The following is a 20,341-nucleotide window of genomic DNA, read 5'->3' on the forward strand; positions in this document are numbered from 1 at the left end:
CCCTTGCGCCAAAAAGTTTGCCCACCCCTGGCCTAGGGGATGGTTTGCTTACTTACCGCATGCTGGTTGTGCAGTTTTTCCAAGAGGGTGCTGTCTGTGCCCTTGGGAAATCGACTCTCCTCATTGACCAGTGCCAGCAAACCTAGTTTCTACAGCCAAATGAGAGACAGCCTTTACCAACCAGTAAAACTACAAACTGCACAGGATTCAGGCTAGAGAAATAAAGGTTTGAGACTGTCATGCTGAATGACACCCTTCGAGTTACACCCTAGAAAGCTTGAGTGTAAAGGGTGCCTGGTGGCCAATCTACAGACTCAACAAGTAGAATGCTGGCTCGTCGCCAAGTATGTGGAAATGAAATTTCTTTATAAAATCCATATTTTGAAGGTTAAAGCCCTACCTAAGTCGATCCCAAACAATGAGCAGAGGATTTGCATTCTTACAGAGGGGCTTTTTAGGGGATGAAGAGGCCCATGCTCTTGGGAGAACAAGATGTGAAAAAGATCTTGCTGATCTACCCATGCTTTAACATGTGGAAACACCAGCAGAATCCCAGAGACCATGTGATAGCCAACCACAGAACAGAATGTGGGAGCCAGCCCTGCAGCTTAGGCCATGCATTGGCAAAGTACAATAAAAACAAATGCCTAAGTGTGGGGAAGGAAAAATTGTTAAGTGTCATGCCAGGTCAAGCCTGCCAGGATTCTTGGAACTAGATGAATTCTATAAAGAACTGCCCACCTTCTCAATGAGATCTAAGCACTCTGCATTGTCCATCCAGTCAATGGCTTCCCAGCTTATTCCCTCCCTGCCAAACAAGAAGAAAAAAAACCAGTGATATAAGGAGTAATCTCCCAGTCCCTGGGGTGGGGTGAAGGAATATTAGAGGCAGCTCAGAGCTACATTGCGAGGACCCAAGGGGGATTCAAGGGATCGACCACACCACCACCATCCCCAGGCTCCCTGGAGAAGAAAGTAGGAAGTGGAAGACATGACTTCCAGGGGGGAGTAGGAGGTGGAGGAACAACTGGAAGCAAAATATCTGGAAATTTCCAAGATAGACATGCCTACCGCAAAGGAACAAAAAAAACTGATATTTTCTTCACTGGGATGTGAAAAAAAAATAATTCAATGAATCCATGTTTTTTAAGAGCCTTGCATTATCCAATAATGGCCTTGGCAGCGGCCTCACAGATTTGGAAGGATTTAACTGAGGCTCTGGGATTTCTTCAGAGAGTAGCTTCTATTCCAGAACTGAAGGAAATGTAGAATTTGCTGTACCAGATCAAAACACTGATCGGTCAAGTGTAATATCCTGCCTCTGGTGCCATAATACGCTTGGCCAACTGTGCAATGTGATACACAGAAGCTATTTCCTGACTACTGAGGAGATTAGCTGATATCCTGAAGCAAAAAAGCCTGTCTTTAGCATATCAAAAAACAATATTAGTCATAACATTATTGAGTCCTTTCTAAAATCCAGCCACAGAGTTTGGACACTTCCAATCTGATCTTTAGGAAAAATCTCCCTTCATAGGAAGGACGATGTTTTTAACATGTGCTTCCTGCAGTGATGAAATCAGCTGCGGGAGCGGGTGTATAAATAGCCTTGTATTTTGGCAATCTTCGGAACTTAAAGAATTATCTGTTCAGTGGCTCTCCTTTACAGAGCTGCTCACATTCAGTCTCAATGACCCTATTCAATTGCCTCATTCAGAAAAATAAATGATTCTGTCTTGGAGCTAGAGGGGAATATTTCTCTGGCTGCCCTCTCTCAAGAGGCTCAGATATTATGGTGATGGGCATCAATACAATATCTTAATGGTAGATAGCTATCTAGAGTGCCCAACTCTCAACTGTAAACTCAGTGAATAACCTGGCTAGGGCTTTCTGTTGGACCCTTCAAACTCAAAGACAAAACCACAACCACTTCCACTGAAGAAGAGTCACTAGAAAAAAGAAAGCCCTCAGAGACCTATTCAACTTACAGATTCAGGAACTTTCCCTTTTCAGACCAAAGCCCCATTTGGAAATGAGGCATACATTTTTAAGAGTGAGAGTAATTAATCATTAGAACCACCCAGTGATGGGTTATGGTGCTGGACTCTCTGTCACTGACTATTTTTAAATAAAGACTGGATGTTATTCTAAGATATGCGTGTGTTCAAACAGGAATTGTTTCAGGGAAGTTCTATGGCCTGTGTTACACAGGAGGTCAAGCCAGATGTTCACAGTGTTCCCTTCTAACCTTGCTGAGTACAATAGAGCCAAGGTATCTGGTTACACCACCATTACTGATTGGAGGAAAAGAAGAGGATTTGGAGTTTTCAGATTTTTGTTTCTTTTTGCTACCACAATGGATTTAGAAACAAAAGGCCACACGTCTTGGAAACACCTTCATCATGTGACAGAAAGGAGCTAAGTCTGGCTCTGTGAATGACTAGCTGAGAGAGTACGGATGAAACAGAAGGAAGTTAGAGATGGGCAGGGTGCTGAAAAACTTTCATTATAACATTTGAAAACAAGTAAAAATTTACAAATCTTAAACTTGGGCCTGGTTTGCTTTAGTTCACCTCCTTCCAGCAAGACTGGGCTAAGTTTCAGGTGCCAGGAAAGGGTTTATTGTTTAGGGTGGAAACCAGGCAAAACTTGATATTTGAACCAATTCAACGTTGAGATTGTAGCCTCAGAAAGATCTTATGTGAGATACGGAGTTACAGCTGGGGGTTACTGTAAGCAATCTGGGGCAGAAACCATCTTTGTACAGTGCCTAGCACAATGGGATCCTGCTCCTAGGCACTACAGTAATAAAAAATAATAATGAGACACTCGAGAGCACTTCTTGCTTGAAGACAGAAGTCCCACTCTAACAAAACAGTGCACTGGACAGTTCTCAGTTTTGCATCCTGAAATTTGAACAGAGGCACTGCTCCCTTCCCTTCATTACCTGTTGTACTCTAGCTGCTCCAGGGAGAAGATGTGTTTGTTGAAGTATTCCTGGAGTTTCTCATTGGCATAGTTAATGTTAAACTGTTCAAAACTATTAATCTACAAGAGAGGAAAAAACAAAGATGACAAAAATTAAAATTCAGGTGGCAGGTCTATAAAAAAGTCTTCCTGTGAGGACAACGTGGAAGGGAAACTGCATACAGAAGACCAGCATTTAATGAACGGTGTCTATATGAACTCCAAGGCCAGAATTTACTAGCCTTTGGATAAAGCAGAGGAAAATAGAAGAGTCTGGTATCAACTCACTCTCTCTTTTCTTTCCTATTGGTTATTCATTCTGTCACAGAGCAGCTAATTAATAGGCATCCCTCGCCTGTTACAAGAACACAAGCAAGAATGTGAATGTTTTAGAAACCAGACATCTACTGTGCACACATATCTCAAGGTACAACTAATGTCTATCACAACCCACCCACAAAGGGGAACTAACCATCTATCACAGCCCACAGGAGGACATGCACTGCAAAAGGGCAGCCAAGTGTTTCTTGCTCTCTCTCACAGGCGAGCTGTGTTGGAAAGACGTTTCCCAATATGTGTTGTATTGATCCACACCAGGTATCAGCCTAGCAAATTTCCCTCATACATCCAGTGAATCTTCAGAAAAAACCTGGCCCCCAGAAAGATAAAGTACTGACCTGAAAGTTCTCGAAGCCAAAGATATCCAGGATGCCCACAGACTTAAAGTTTTCCTTCCCTTTGATCTTCATATTAATCTTGCCAATGAGCCATGAGAAGCACTGGGAATACAGTGCCATTGAGAGAGAGTCCCTAGAGTCAACTGCCTGTGAGCATGTAAGGAGGAAAAAGCTGTCATGATAGGTGAGCAGAAGGAGCACATGGATATTACCACTGTCACTACTTTACGACACTAACGACTTATCCCATCCTACAGAGTTATCACACTGCCAGCTGGACAGAGCCATATGTATGGCTGGCTGCCCCATGGAATATACGTTGTATAATGTTTAGTAAGCAGCTTTTGCACAATGCTACCATTGTCCTAGCCACAGCACAGTCAAAAGTCTGAAGCAAGTGGAAGACCATTGACACCTGGGACGCAAGTGCTGAGGGCATGGCAAGAGACCTTGAAGTCACTTTGGGGAGACTCGACCTTTGAGTCAAGAATTTAGAGTTACAGAGAAGACACACAGATACAAAGAACACTGACATCTTAAGAACATAAAAACGTGAGAATGGCCATACTGGGTCAGATCAATGTTCCATTTAGCCCAGTATCCTGTCTTCCAACAGGAGCTGGTGCCAGATGCTTCCAGAGGGAATCAACAGAACCGGGCAACTATCAAGTGATCCATCCCTGTCATCCAGTCCCAACTTCTGGCTGTCAGAGGCTAGGGACACCCAGAGCATGGGGTTGCGTTCCTGACCATCTTGGCTAATAGCCACTGATGGACTTAGCCTCCATGAACGTACCTAATTCTTTTTTTAATACAGTTATACTTTTGGCCTTCACAGCATCCCCTGACAACAGGTTCCACAGGTTGATTGTGCCTTATGTGAAGAAATATTTCCTTATATTTGTTTTAAACCTGCTGCTTATTAATTTCATTTGGTGGCCCCTAGCTCTTGTGTTCTGAGGAGGAGTAAATAACACTTCCTTATTTACTTTCTCCATACCAGTGGAGATTTTATAGACTTCTATCATATCCCCACTTAGTCAGCTCTTTTCCAAGAAGAATAATCCCAGTCTCTTTAATCTCTCCTCGTACAGAAGCCATTACATATCCCGAATCATTTTTGTTGCCCTTTCCTGTACTTTTCCCAATTTTAATATAACTTTTTTGAGATGGGGGAACAGAACTGCACACAGTATTCAAGGTGTGGGCATACCATGGATTTTTTTTTCTCCTGCTGATAATAGCTCACCTTAACTAATCACTCTCGTTATAGTGAGTATGGCAACACCCATTTTTTCATGTTCTCTGTATGTGTGTATATATATATTTTCCTACTGCATTTTCCACTGCATGCATCCAATGAAGTGGGTTTTAGTCCACGAAAGCTTATGCTCAAATAAATTTGTTAGTCTCTAAGGTGTCACAACTACTCCTCGTTCTTTTTTTTAAGCATACTTGCAGTGGCTGAAGAATGTTGGAGTTGTGCCTAGGCCAAAGATGTCTCCATTTGGCCAGGTAGCAAGAGCATTCTATATCCAACGCCCACCAAAACACCAGGCCATGAGGTGGAGGGAACCTGGGTTGGGATGCCTGATTTTCCCCCCATCCTGAGTTAGGAGGCCTGTGAATGGGTGGATCCTGATCAGAGGAGACGGCACAGGGAGTGCAGACATCATTAGAAGTTCTGTGAACCAGAACTGTCTGGGCCAGTAGGATGCTAATAGGATGATGTTGACTCTGTCATGATGTACCTTCCCTATGACCTGTGGAAGCAGGGGTATGGGAGGAAAGATAATACATGAGGTCGTTCATCCAGGTCAGGAGTATAGTGTCACCCTGGGAACTGCAATCCCCTGGAGCAATATAGGGGAAGCTTTCTGTCTGTCTGGGGCACAAAAAGGTCGCACTGCAGTGTACCCCACTGTGTAAAGATCTCACTTAAGACATTGTCACAGACCTCCAACTCATGGTCTGCCAAGAAGCTTCTGCTGAGTTTGTCTGCAAGGGAGTTGTGAATACCAGAAGGTACGCAGCCTGTACTGCGATGCAGCCTGATGCACCAGTTCCAAAGTCTAATGGCTTCCAGGCAGAGAGGATGAGATCTCAGTCCTCCTTGTTTGTTTACATAGACCACAGTGGTGACATTGTCTGATGTTACTTATATATGGAATAGGTGTATGGACTGAAAGGAAGGCCTTGCATGCAAGGTGAACCGCCCATGCTTCTAGTACGTTTATGTGTCGTCTGGCCTTTCATGGGGTCCAGGTGAGCATCCCTCCACAGGCAGGAGGCATCTGTCACAATGGTGGTTCTGGGGATGGGAGGGCTGAAGGGAACACCCACCATGATTTTTTCAGGGTTTGACCACCAAGCGAAAAGAGGTGATAACTCTGGTGGGACTGCTCACCTTGGAGTTGATGTGGTCCTTATCTGGTCAATAGATCAAGAGAAGCCAAGCTTACAGGTACTACAAATGAAACCTGGCAAACGGTGTTACGGCAATGCACCTGGCCATGTGGCCTAGCAGTGAAAGGGCCCTGTGCACTGTGGTTCATGGTCAGTGGGTAATGCATGAAACCAGGTTGTGGATTGTAAGAAACCTGTTCGCAGGGAGGAACAGTGTCACGGAAATAAAGTCCAACATTGCCCCTATAAAGTTTACTGTTCTTGTGGGTGATAAAACAAACTTTTCTCTGTTTATGCAAATGCCTAGAACTATTGCCCTGTCAACGACTTAACCTCCTGATGTGAGCGGCCTACCAGGAGGCAATTGTTCAGGTATGGGAATACCATTTAGCCCTGGTGTCTCATCAGGGCTGCTATTACAGAGGAAACTTTTGTAAATACTCTGGGTGCCGTAGCTACCCCAAAGGGGAGGACTCAAAACTGGAAATGTTCCTGGCCTACCATAAAACATAGGAACTTCCTGTGTGAGGGGTGAAGAGCCGTGTGGAAATACACATCCTTCATGTCAAGAGCTGCAAACCACAACCCTTCCTGAAGGGAGGGGAGTAGCGATGCAAACGTAATCATCCGGAATTCAGATACAGATGTTGAGTTGCCAAGGGTCCAGCAAGGGGCTCTACCCTCTGTCTTTTTGGGGATTAAGAAATATGGGGTGTAGATACCCTTCCCATGATACTGAGGCAGGATGTGTTCTATTGCCTCTTAATGTAAACAGATTCTGCCTCCCACTGAAGAATCACCTTGTGAGAGTGATCCCTGAAGGGGGATGGGGAAGAGTTTATGAGGAGGGAAGGAGAGAAATTCTATGAGTGTCCCTGATGGATAATCTCTAAAACCCAATTTCCTGTAATGATCTTCCTCCAGTTGTGGACAAAGCATGTGAGATGGCTCCCAAAAGTGATGAATGAAGAGGCGAGTGGCATCAGTGGTGGAACACGGGTCTTGACCAAAAATGGCCCTTGGCTGTTGGTTGGAAGTGAGAAGAGGCCACAGCAGCAGAGGGGACTGAGAAGCGAGGCCTCTGAATGCTTCAACATTTCCGTGGAGGCTCGGCTTGGTGCTGGTAATAAGGTGCAAGTGGAAGGGGTGGTCTTGGTCTATAGGACTGGCTCTGGTGTTTCCTCCTGGGGGTTCAAGTATAAATCCCCGGGGAATGCAGAGTTGATCTGAGTCCTTTAATGAATGCAGGGATTTGTGTATTCTTTCATTAAAGAGATTTGAATCATCAAAGGGGAGAACATCATCCAGAACCTCCCTAGAAAATCCTGACGCTTACTGCCAAGAGTCACTTTCCATGACTAAGCCAATGGCCAGACCTGGAGAACTGTTTTTGCCACTAGCTTTCCCTCATCTAGAAGGGACTGAAATTGGGCTCTGTGCTCTGTGGGAAGTTGATCTATGAAGCTTGCAAGCCTGGAATAGTTTTTAAAAATCATATTTCGCTAATTGAGTTTGGTAGTTTAACACAAAATTGCAGGCCTGCAGAGAAGAAGACCCTCCTCCCCAGGATGTCCAGTCTCTTAGAGCCCATATCTGTCGGGGTGGCCCTTTGGTAGTGCAACCAAGCCCTTTCTGTAACTGTCTGTAATACCAGTGAATTGGGGGAAGGATGGGAAAACAAAAATTCATCTCCCTTGTCAGGAACAAGAATATCTCCTCTAAGCTCTTTTCACTGTAGGGGAACAGGATGCTGGAGTGTGCCATACAACTCTGACCAGTTCTAGTACGGCCTCACTGATCAGAAGGGTCACTGTGCTTGGTCCCTGAAGTTGCAAGATATCCAGGAGCCAGCACTGACAGTCTTGGATTCTCTCTTGTGGGATCTGGAGGTCACTGGCACCTCTTTCCAGTAGCTCCTGGTACCACCGATGGACATCTGGAGGAGACGGCGAGGAAGGAGCGAGTGCTTCATCCATAGATGATGAGGAGACACCTGGTGGAACCTGCAGATCCGGATTCACCTCCTCCTCCTCCTCATACACTGATGGATCTGTTTGGCAGGAGGGAGAGTAGCGGTACAATTCTTGAGAAGGGCCCGGATGCCTGCCAAAAAGATCCCACAGACCCCATTAAGGCCAAAAAGAGGGATTGATCAGTTGCAGGGCCTGCAAGGGACTCGGTACCAGTGGTCCTGGGGGGCGGGGGGTGTTGTACTCAAGGAATAGTGAGCATGACTCCTTGAATGTCTGCCAAGGCTCGACTGTGTCTGTAGACCAGAGGTGGGCAAACTACGGCCTGCGGGACCGTCCTGCCTGGCCCCTGAGCTCCCGGCCGGGGAGGCTAGCCCCCGGCCCCTCCCCCGCAGCGCCACGCCGCCCGCGCTCTGACCCGCCACTCCTGCCGGGCAGCGTGGCTGGCTCCACTGGGGCTACAAGCTCCTGCTGCTCTCAGCAGCATGCTAAGGGGGCGGGGAGTGGGGGGGTTGGATAAGGGGCAGGGGGTCCCGGAGGGCAGTCAGGGGACAGGGACCTGGGGGGCGGGGCTGGACAGGGGGTGGGGTCCCGGGGGAAGTGTCAGGGGGCGGGGGTGTGGATAGAGGATGGGGGGGACACTCAGGGGACAGGGGTGGTTGGATAGGGGGTGGAGTCCCAGGGGGGCAGTCAGGGGGCAGAAGGTCCCAGGAGGGGGCGGTCAGGGGACAAGGAGCAGGGGGGTTGGATGGGTCGGGAGTTCTGAGGGGGCAGTCAGGGGGCAGGAGGTCCCAGGAGGGGGCGGTCAGGGGACAAGGGGCAGGGGGGTTGGATGGGTCGGGGATTCTGAGGGGGCAGTCAGGGGGCAGGAGGTCCCAGGAGGGGGCGGTCAGGGGACAAGGAGCAGGGGGGTTGGATGGGTCGGGGGTTCTGAGGGGGCAGTGAGGGGGCAGTGAGGGGGCAGGAGGTCCCAGGAGGGGGCGGTCAGGGGACAAGGAGCAGGGGGTTTGGATGGGTCGGGGGTTCTGAGGGGGCAGTCAGGGGGCAGGAGGTCCCAGGAGGGGGCGGTCAGGGGACAAGGAGCAGGGGGGTTGGATGGGTCGGGAGTTCTGAGGGGGCAGGAGGTCCCAGGAGGGGGCGGTCAGGGGACAAGGAGCAGGGGGGTTGGATGGGTCGGGGATTCTGAGGGGGCAGTCAGGGGGCAGGAGGTCCCAGTAGGGGGTGGTCAGGGGACAAGGAGCAGGGGGGTTGGATGGGTCGGGGATTCTGAGGGGGCAGTCAGGGGGCAGGAGGTCCCAGGAGGGGGTGGTCAGGGGACAAGGAGCAGGGGGGTTGGATGGGTCGGGAGTTCTGAGGTGGGCAGTCAGGGGCAGGAGGTCCCAGGAGGGGGCGGTCAGGGGACAAGGAGCAGGGGGGTTGGATGGGTCGGGAGTTCTGAGGGGGCAGTCAGGGGGCAGGAGGTCCCAGGAGGGGGCGGTCAGGGGACAAGGAGCAGCGGGGTTGGATGGGTCGGGGATTCTGAGGGGGCAGTCAGGGGGCAGGAGGTCCCAGGAGGGGGCGGTCAGGGGACAAGGAGCAGGGGGGTTGGATGGGTCAGGAGTTCTGAGGGGGGCAGTCAGGGGGCAGGAGGTCCCAGGAGGGGGCGGTCAGGGGACAAGGAGCAGGGGGGTTGGATGGGTCAGGAGTTCTGAGGTGGGCAGTCAGGGGGCAGGAGGTCCCAGGAGGGGGCGGTCAGGGGACAAGGAGCAGGGGGGTTGGATGGGTCGGGAGTTCTGAGGGGGCAGTTAGGGGGCGGGAAGTGGGAGGGGGCCAGGCTGTTTGGGGAGGCACAGCCTTCACTACCCGGCCCTCCATACAGTTTCACTACCCCGATGTGGCCCTTGGGCCAAAAAGTTTGCCCGCCCGCCCCGGCTGTAGCCATACGGGAGCGGCTCGCACTCCTGACTCAGATCTGAGTTCCAAACCTGCTCCAGCAGCAGTGCCGGGGCAGGCGGTACCAGAACACTCCTGGCCAGATGGCTGGAGGTGGGACAGTTCCTGGGACATCCATGTAGACGCCTCCTCCTGAGTAATCTCTCGCAGGAGGGCCAGGCTGGAGGAAAGTGGAGACAGTGGATAAGGGAGGGATACATCCTCCAGTGCATGAAAGTTTCCATATGCCTTGGTATCCTAGGGGTTCTAGCAGTCAGGTCTGATGGACCCGGTATGTCTACGGCACCTGGATGGTCCTTAGATAATGACGCGGTACTGATGATGGGTTCAGACTACCGCTTGTAGATGGAGTCAGTGAATGTCAGTCCTTACACTTGGGTATTGAGGTGACTAACAGAACTAATGGATCTTTCTTTTTATGTGCTTTGCCCTCCAATCTGGGGGTCATTAGCAGAGCCAGCTCCTTAGGTTCTACGTGCGACATCTCATCAAACTTGCAGAGGGAGCGCATCTCTTATGGACAGTCCTTGACGGGGATCTGTCCTCATGCCCATAAGAGTGCCCTCTGCCCTCGTGGGGAGCCCTAGAAGAGGAGCCTTTAAGCTTAGGTGTTGGAGGCTCCAGTCCCAGGCACATGGTTGGAGGGGCACTGACGGTTAACTGATGCCAATGTACAGGGGGGAGGGGGATCTGCCTGGCCTGGATTGGAGAAGAGGTTCATAGTTTTCTCCATCAGGTGCTTTCTCAGGTGAAGCTCCCAGGCTTCCCGAGTTCTGGGTGAGAAAGAGTGACAGATACTACACTTTGCAGAGATATTCTCCTCTACCAGTCTGTAGAGGCAGCATTGAGGTTTGTCACTGACTGGGAAGGAGAGAGGGCAAGAGATGCAATGCTTGAATCCTGGGATTCTGGGCATAGTCCTGGAGCCTTGGAAGGGTTCTCCAACCAGGGAGAAAGGAAGGAAGAAAAACACTCTACTAAATATTCTATGAACTTTAACTATTAAGCTAAGAAATAAAACTATTTACAAATGTCTTTACAAGTTTTAAAGAGGACATAAAATTCTGACTCCGGCCATGTAGTGGTAAGAAGGAACCAGAGAGACCTTAGTCAGGAGCACGAGGAGATCCATAGCACATGTGCGAATCAACGGACATTGCTTGGAAGAATTTCTGGACTCAGGCAAATGGCACGTATGTGTACCCGTGTGTGAAATACACATAGGGACCGTCACACGAAGAAGACCCAGTGGATCACCCTTGTCCACGTTTGTTGACACCCTCAAAGAATTCTAAGAGATTGGTGAGGCATGATTTCCCTTGACAAAAGCAGTGTTGACTTTCTGCCACAAATTGTGTTCATCTGTGTGTCTGATAATTCTGTTCTTTCCTATAGTTTCAACCAATCTGCCTGGTACGGAAGTTAGGCTTGCCAACCCGTAATGACTTGACTCAGCTCTTCATTTTGAGTAACTGTAAGCTGGGATCAGAGTAGCAGCCGCGTTAGTCTGTATTCGCAAAAAGAAAAGGAGGACTTGTGGCACCTTAGAGACGAACCCATTTATTTGAGCATGAGCTTTCGGGAGCTACAGCTCACTGCATTCCATTGAATGCATCCGATGAAGTGAGCTGTAGCTCCCGAAAGCTCATGCTCAAATAAATGGGTTCGTCTCTAAGGTGCCACAAGTCCTCCTGTTCTTTTTGTAAGCTGGGACTATTTCAAAGGTGTCCCTTTCATGATTTAGCCTACCATGCAAGGTCTTTGCCAAAGCATAGGTCTCCACTGCTGAGCCCCAGCTCCAGAGGGAATTTCACAACAGCACTACTAGCTTTAAGGGTCCCTTCCTTCAAGCCTTTCTTTGCACACAGCATTGAAGTTACAGGTAGGCCATCCACCGCACAACAGACTGCTTGAGGTGCTGTCCTGAAGAAGATCCCATATCCAGATGCATCATGATTCTCCCTAAGGCAATACAATCAGCAGTCATGTCCTGTGGGAACACAAACCTTCCAAGAGACCCTTCCCTTCTCTCAGCTTTTGCACAGAGCCAGGGCTGAAAGAACCCAGCCTTTCTCTGCCCAATTCAGCCTGGCCCGAGAGATGCCAGCCCCTCCCTCATTTTGCTGTTGCTCTTCATCTGTCAGAAAACCTCGCAGCCCCACCCCAGCCCCTCTCCCCAGGTGGGGTCTCAGCATTCTAAACATTCACTTCCTACTGTTTTATCCAGTCTGGCATGTTGAAGGCAGACACTCCAGGTGCGTGTGCCCAGGGGAGACTTGCCCCTTTATACGGTCACCTAGCAGCCTCAAGCACATCCTGGGACGTGTATTCAATTCAGTGCAAGAGGTAGCTGTAAAGCAAAGACACATTGGCCCTGTGGGGTTTTCTCCCTCTGCTCAGATGGTCAATCTCATTTATGAGGGCTGAAGCACCCCTTCTAATAAACCCCTTTTAATGAACCAGCTGCAGGGAAGAGAAACACTCTGCCAGACAGACTGTATGGTTATACAATGTCTTGGCCTCATCTTCCAGGAATGGGCCCTTCCCACCCGGGAATAACTCAGCAAAGCTGCTTTCCCCATACAGTGGCTCAACGGTGATTCTGAATGGCTCCTTTCATTCTCCCAGCCTTGCCTGACTTTGCCCAGCTCCCACCATTCAACACTGAAATGTCAAAGCTCAGAATGGTAATGAGCCTATTACACAATAAGAACTTCCTGGCAGCTCCATCCTCTGTACCCAGAATGACATCTGGAAATAGCTGGACACAGTATTTGGAGGCCAGGGGCGGGGAATGGATTTGGCAGGTCCATATGTAGGTCAATGCAGGTCAATGCAGAGAGACTAGCTGATAGCGAAAGACTCTGAAGGAAGCATTGTGCTTGCTGTATCAGTAATAGTGAATGGACGCATTTCATATGTAGAGTCACCAAGGGATCTAAAACAAGCAAGGATGGATACCACAGCAATTGAATGGGGGAAAAGTTCTGCCCAAGCAGTATGCTATTTTTTAATCTGTATCGCCACACGTTATTGTTCTGAACTGCCTGGGGCTCCCTTTGGTATTCTCTGTCTTCCCTGTAGCATTACAGATGTTGGCTTTGCTGTAGTATGATGCTCACTCGCCCCTGGTAATTCTACATTTCTGCTCAGTAGCAGACTGCTGCCCTTCACAGTTAGATTTTATTAACACAGGACAAGATTTTCAAAAAAAAAAGTCACCTATGCATGTGTAAAAACAGGAACTGTGCCCTCACATGACTAGCTTCCTAAGGGTTAATGACCTACAGTACCATATAGTTATTCAGGTTAATAGACACCATGATGTTATGAACCACAGAAGAACCTAAACAGACACAACAACATTAGGGCTCAAGCACTATGCTGTTTATATTCTCAGATACGTCACTTCCCTCACTAACGCAGATCAGATTGTTTGTTAAAAGTTATATTTGAATACTGGCTCTACTGGATAACAGGAAGATTGTCCTGAGGGAAAGGGCATGCAGCACTAAACTAATCTGCAGTTTGTCCCCATCAGTCAGGCCTGAGACTACTCACTAAGACCCAAATGGAGAGTTCCCACAGCTCAGTTACTATTCTCGAAGATGCCTGGGTCTCTCGCTCCATCAGTCATTATACCCACACAACCCAGTCAGAAGCAGGGACCAGCTCCACACACCCACACCCACCGCCAAGCTCCAAAACTCAGCCCACCCCAGATGAAGTCTAGGAGCCCCACCCCTCCATCCTGGGTCCAAGCCCAGCTCCATACTAACAGTACCCAGTCACAGATTTGGTTCGGATATGAATTTCTCTTTTTACCACTTCCCCACTCAGTTCCAAGTAAGTTTTCATTGTCTGGTCCCTGAAAAAACACACAATCCTCCTTCTCTTCCTCCGCTCACAGAGCACACAATATTCCATCAAACAGCCATTTTGCAGGCCTCATGGTGCTGCTCATTTCTTCCCTTTAATCTATGCAAACACTGCCACCTTGGGGCAAAATCCATGAAGTGACACTGAAACAGAGCACATGATTGCAAGTGCACAGGAAGCCAGACACTCACCTGCTCCACAGTGAGAGGGGAACTGATCTCTTCTCCCCGTAGAATCATGGATCTTTGAGTCAGCACCTCAGACAGCTGGAAGGCATCTAAGCCCAGCAGGTCACTGGCATTGTTCAGTACTAGGACAGAAGAACAGTAACTTTAATTGCCCACGTTCACCTCAGTGATATAGGCTTTTGCTCATAAGCAGATTTTGGGTGGGGCATGGGGGGCATTGCCCCCCCCCACAAACTGCAAGCCTCAGGCAGGCAGCCTGCATGAGGAGACAGAAGACTTCTCCCAGCTTGCGCCCCCGAGACAGGGAGTCAGAATTTTGTTTATAAACAGTGTGATTAACAAGTGATTAAGATAAGAAAGGGCTGTTAGGATGTTTCCTAAAGATAAATGATCTGTTCCAAACTTGGTGAACTGCAAAAAGTAAGTAGCCTAAATAACAAAGTAATTGTAGATTTTTCCTCAATTGTTTCAACTGTTTTATTCAAGAGGTGGTAACAGAGTTACTAATATTTTTCTTTGAGAAGATAACTGATTGTTTAGACAAAGGAAATGCAATAGACCTAATCTACCTAATCTACCAGATGTCAGTAAGGCATCTGATGCAGTTCCACATGAAAAATTATTAGCTAAATTAGAGAAGATGGGGATTAATATGGGAACTGAAAGGTGGATAAGGAACTGGTTAAAGGGAAGACTACAACAAGCCATACTGAAAGGTGAACTGTCAGGCCAGAGGGAGGTTACTAGCGGAGTACCTCAGGGATCAGTCTTGGGACCGACCTTATTTAATATTTTTATTACTGACCTTGGCACAAAAAGTGGGAGTATGCTAATAAAATTTGCAGATGACCCAAAGTTGGGAGGTACTGCCAATACTGAGGAGGACCGGAATACCATACAAGACCTGGATGATCTTGCAAACTGGAGTAATAGAAATGGGATGATATTTAATAGTGAAAAGTCATGCATTTAGGAACTATCAACAAGAATTTTTGCTATAAACTGGGGATTTATCAGTTGGAAGTGACAGTGGAGGAGAAAGAGCTGGGTGTATTGGTTGATCACAGGATGACTATGAGCCATCAATGTGATGCAACTGTGAAAAAGGCTAATGCAGTCCTAGGAATTTCCAGTAGAGACAGGGAAGTGTTAGTACCATTATACAAGGCACTGGTGAGACCTCGTCTGGAGTATTTTGTGCAATTCTGGTCTCCCATGTTTAAGAAAGATTACTTCAAACTGGAACAGGCGCAGAGAAAGGCTACTACGATGATCTGAGGAATGAAAAACCTATCTTATGAGAAGAGACTCAAAGAGCTTGGCTTGTTTAGTCTAACCCGGCGGTTCCCAAACTTGTTCAGCCACTTATACGGGGAAAGCGCCTGGCGGGCCAGGCCACTTTGTTTACCTGCCGCGTCCACAGGTTCGGCCGAGGGATGTGCTGGCCGCCACTTCGAGCAGCTCCCATTAGCCTGGAGCAGCGAACAGCGGCCACTGGGAGCTGTGATTGGCCGAACCTGTGGACGCGGCAGGTAAACAAACCAGCCCAGCCTGCCAGGGGCTTTCCCTGCACAAGCGGTGAAAGAAGTTTGGGAAAGCACTGGTCTAACCAATAGAAGGCTTAGGGGAGATATGATTACTCTGTATAAATACATCAGAGGAATAAATACCGGGAGGGGAGAGGAGTTATTTAACTTAAGTATTAATGTGGACCCCAGAAAAAATACACGGAAACTGGCCATCAACAAGTTTAGGCTTGAAATTAGGTGAAGGTTTCTAATCATCAGAGGAATGAAGTTCTAGAGAAGCCTCCCAAGGGGAGCAGTGGGGGCAAAAAAACCTAACTGGCTTCAAGACTGAGCTTGGTAAGTTTATGGCGGGTATGGTGTGACAGGGCTGCCTACAATGGCATGTGGCTCATCGGTGACTGCCTGTAGTAAAAATCCCCAACGGCCAGAGACAGGACACTAGATGGGGAGGGCTCTGAGTTACTACAGATAGGGAGGGCACTGAGGGTACTGAGTTACCTGAATTCTTTCCCAGGTATCTGCCTGTTGGGTCTTGCTCCAACTGATCATCATATTTCGGGTCAGGAAGGAATTTTCGCCTGGGTCAGATTGGAAGGGACCATGGGGGGTTTCCACCTCTTCTGCAGCATGGAGCATGGGTCACTTGCAGGTTTAAACTAGTATAAATGGTGAATTCTCCATAACTTGAAGTCTTTAACCCATGATCTGAGGACTTCAGTAACTCAGCCAGAGGTTAGGGGTCTATTACAGGAGTGAGTGGGGAGGTTCTCTGGCCTGCAATGTGCAAGAGGTCACACTAGATGATCACGATGGTTCATTCTGACTTTAGTAAGACTATCTGAGTAAGAATATACATTACAATTTTAAACCTAACCAGTGTCCCATAAGTGACTTGCCACAAGATGTCAGAACATGTTAGTATTAGAGCTGAGTGGGTCTAATATTTATTTAATTTTCTTTCTTGATATAGGAATTAGATACAATGCTCCTGTCAGATATTTCTGTTATTATCTGCAAAAACACTATAGTTTTCAGTTGCCTAAGTAGGCCCTGGAATCATGGTTAAAGTTGCACGCACCCTGGCACCTCCAAATCTGAAATGGCGCCCTATGGGCAGGCACGGAATTTGTCCCCCCAAACCCCACACGCAGCCCTGTTGGCCTGACTGGAGCCACCCCCAAAATACAGAAGTCAAACTACACCTATTCTTTTGCTGTTTCTTGTTCACACAGAAATCACCCTCTGAGACTCAGTTTTAAGACCCCAGATACATTGCATGCAGACAATACTAGCAGTAAACATATTGCCTTTGGGGCACATTAATGAGCGTTAAAGCCAGCTGACAATGTACTGAAGGTTTCCCTCACCCAAAGCACAAGACTCAGCATTCGGTCCATATAGGAGTCTGGCATTTGTACATAAATCAACATCTTTAATGGTAATAGAAAGGGCAAACAATATTGATCAAAATCCAGCCTCAGCGAGCCATGCCCCTCCTAACAGTATGGAAAAACAATATCAGATTGGAAGGGCTAGGTGTAGGCACATCCAGGAGATATGGGACAAATACTATATCTCACAGCTTCCATCCCACCAAAATATCTAAAAAGGCAAATTAGACAGACAGGAAAATGTCAGCAAATGGCCAACTCTAAGTGGAAGTGTCCAAAAGGAATTATGTAACTAATGAGCCAGATAATCCATAAATAAAATGTATGTCATTTTACGTAATGCTAGATTCTTAATCAGATCATCATGAAGTACTAGGGCCTAGATCAGCAAAGGCACTTAGCTGTTGTAACACCTAACACTTAGGTGCCTAGAAAATCATTGGAGCACTGTGATCCAAAAAGCCCAAGTTAGGTGTCGAGACTCCCTATACAATGAATGGGGAAAGAAAGGCACCTCAGAATGGGATCCACAAAAACCAGCATTCTAGGCAGGGACAGGGAGCTGCCTCAGCTAGCCAATGGAAGACACCAACGAGAGGGGTGTGTGCTAAGCCCCACCCCATCTCTGAGTTCAGAGCCTGAGGGCATGTCTACAGTACAAGCTTAAGTCAACCAGTGTTAGGTCAATTTACAGCCACCACAGTAATTACTGTGATGGCTGATGTCCACACTACCCTCCTTCTGTCGGTGGTGCACGTCCTCACCAGAAGCGCTTCCACCAACTGAATAGAGGCAGTGGTGCGGGGACTGAGAGACAGAGCTCTCAGCCCCTGCCAGGAGCACAGCTGCTCCCAGGCTCTCGCCTCCCCACTCCCCGCCAGGAGCAGGGGCCAGCTGCTCAGGCTTCTTGGCTCCCTGAGTGGGGAGCCAAGCAGGGACAGCCCAGCTGGGAGTGGGGAGTCGGGGGCAGTTGGGCTCTAGCTGTCTGGCTGTCGTGTCAATTTGACAAGACACCCAACAGCCGATGTAAGTAACGTAGTGTCTACACAGACACTACATCACCCTAACTACACCGACACAAGTCTTATGCCTCTCGTGGAGGTGGAGGTATTATGTCGGTCTAGTACGGAACTTACATCGGCAGGACAAGGCTGTAGTGTGTACACTGACATAATTAGGTTAATGTAAGCTGCCTTACCTCAACCTTACTGTGTAATGTAGACCAGGCCTAAGTCCAAGCTACAAGGAAACATCTATCTATGCTTGTGATCCACAGCCGGGAACCCCTCTTCTGGAGTCAGGTGGCTTAGGGGCCTAAGTTGTTTCTAGCAAGAATGAATTAGGCACCTGCCTAGTTTTACACAAAACAGACAGAGGGTACAGGGAACCTCCTTCATAACCTTTATCCCAATGGTGACACAATCAATTTTTAATTATTGAATTATTTAATTAAAGTTGAACAACTTCAATAGGAGCAATAAATGGGAGGATTTCTTTAGGGATGGACAACCGCTAAGATAGATGTAGCTGATATTTAAAAAAAAAAAAAAAAAGAATTCAATGCAGCCAAGAAAAACATCCAATCTTTATTTTAAAATGGTCACCCTTGGTAAGTTGCTCAAATGCTTAATTACTCTCACTGTTAAAAATGTATGCCTTATTTCCAATCTGAATTTATCTAGCTTCAACTTCCAGTCATTGGATCTTGTTATACCTTTTCTCTGCTAGATTGAAAAGCCCATTATTAAATATTTGTTCCCCATGTAGGTACTTATAAACTATAATCAAGTCACCACTTATCTTTCTCTTTGTTAAGCTAAATAAATTGAGCTCTTTGAGTCTGTCACTATAAGGCATGTTTTCTAATCCTTTAATCATTCCAGTGGCTCTTTTCTGAACCCTTTTCAATTTATCTAGATCCTTCTTGAATTGTGGGCTCCAGAACTGGACACAGAATTCCAGCAGCCTTTGCCCTAGTGCCAAATACAGAGGAAAAGTAACCTCTCTTCTCCTACTCAAGATTCCCCTATTTATGAATCCCAGGATCGTATTAGTTCTTTTGGCCACAGTACCACACTGGGAGCTCACGTTCAACTGATTATCCACCCCCACCTCCAAGTCTTTTTCAGAGTCCCTACTTCCCAGGATGGATCCCTCACCCCCGCATTCCGTAAGTATGGCCTACATTCTTTGTTCCTAGATGAACAGATTAACATTTACCCATATTAAAACACATATTGTTTGCTTGCACCATTTACCAACCAATCCAGATCACACTACACTATTTACCATTCCTCCCAATTTTTGGGTCATCTGCAAACTTTATCAGTGATGATTTTATGTTTTCTTCCAGGTCATTGATAAAAATGTTAAATAGCACAGAGCCATGAACTGATCCCTGTGGGACCCCACTAGAAGCACACCCTTTTGATGACAATTTCCAATTACATTTTTATACCTATCAGCCAGTTTTTAATCCATTTAACTTGTGCCATGTTAATTTTATACAATTCTAGTTTTTTTATCAAAATGTTGTGCAGTACCAAGTCAAATGCCTTAGAGAAGTGTAAGTATTCCAACATCAACATTATTATCTTTTCAACCAAACTGGTAATCTCATCAAAAAGGGATATCAAGTTAAGTCTGACAGGATAAACCCACCCCCAGCCATTCTGTATAGAGTCAGGCGGCCTCTGAGCATACCTAATGGATCAGGCCCCACAGGAGAGGCAGACACTCCTCCCACAGTTCATGAATTGCACTGGGGCTTTGGCAGGAGACAAGCACCTGGATGCCCAGAGGGAGGCAGGAGGGCACATGCCCAGAGGCAGAAACACTGGCACCAAGGGAATTTTTAGTGCAAAAACTGGGGCACCAAGGAGGCTTAGGTGCCTACAGGATTTGGTGGCAGTCAAGCAGTTTTGAGGATTGCAGCAGGGCCTAAAAATCGGAATCAGGTGCCTAGATTCCTTTATGAATCCAGGCCTAGGACCTTACCCAAGTCCAAGTGTATTATATTAACACACTTACCTTCATTAACCAGACTTGTAATTTTGTCAAAGAAGAGTATCAAGTTCATTTGACATTTCACAAAATCATTTTGAAAGGCATGAATTACAAAGCAGCCTTGGAATGAATTACTGACTATGTTACTGTGTAATATTATTATTTATGTTCCAGTAGTGATCAGAGACCCCGTAATCAGGATCACTAAACTGACACTAAACTGGGAGGAGTGGTAGATACGCTGGAGGGTAGGGATAGGGTACAGAGGGACCTAAACAAATTGGAGGATTGGGCCAAAAGAAATCTGATGAGGTTCAACAAGGACAAGTGCAGAGTCCTGCACTTAGGATGGAAGAATCCCACGCACCGCTACAGACTAGGGACCGAATGGCTAGG

At 47.4% G+C, this 20,341-nt stretch overlaps 1 protein-coding gene across 1 annotated transcript in view; it reads right to left on the reverse strand.

Moving 5' to 3' along the window:
- LOC140895349 (unconventional myosin-X-like) overlaps positions 1-20,341 on the reverse strand; it is a 275,404-nt gene that overhangs the window by 143,175 nt on the left and 111,888 nt on the right. Inside the window, exons 11-15 of the mRNA XM_073304794.1 lie at positions 14,023-14,141; positions 3,645-3,791; positions 2,948-3,048; positions 742-808; positions 57-149 (exon numbers count right to left, since the gene is read on the reverse strand). Of these exons, the coding sequence (XP_073160895.1) occupies positions 57-149; positions 742-808; positions 2,948-3,048; positions 3,645-3,791; positions 14,023-14,141 (527 nt within the window). The remainder of the gene's footprint in view (positions 1-56; positions 150-741; positions 809-2,947; positions 3,049-3,644; positions 3,792-14,022; positions 14,142-20,341) is intronic.

The sequence above is a fragment of the Lepidochelys kempii genome, chromosome 11 (assembly GCF_965140265.1).
Source record: "Lepidochelys kempii isolate rLepKem1 chromosome 11, rLepKem1.hap2, whole genome shotgun sequence".
Classification (NCBI taxonomy): domain Eukaryota; kingdom Metazoa; phylum Chordata; order Testudines; family Cheloniidae; genus Lepidochelys; species Lepidochelys kempii.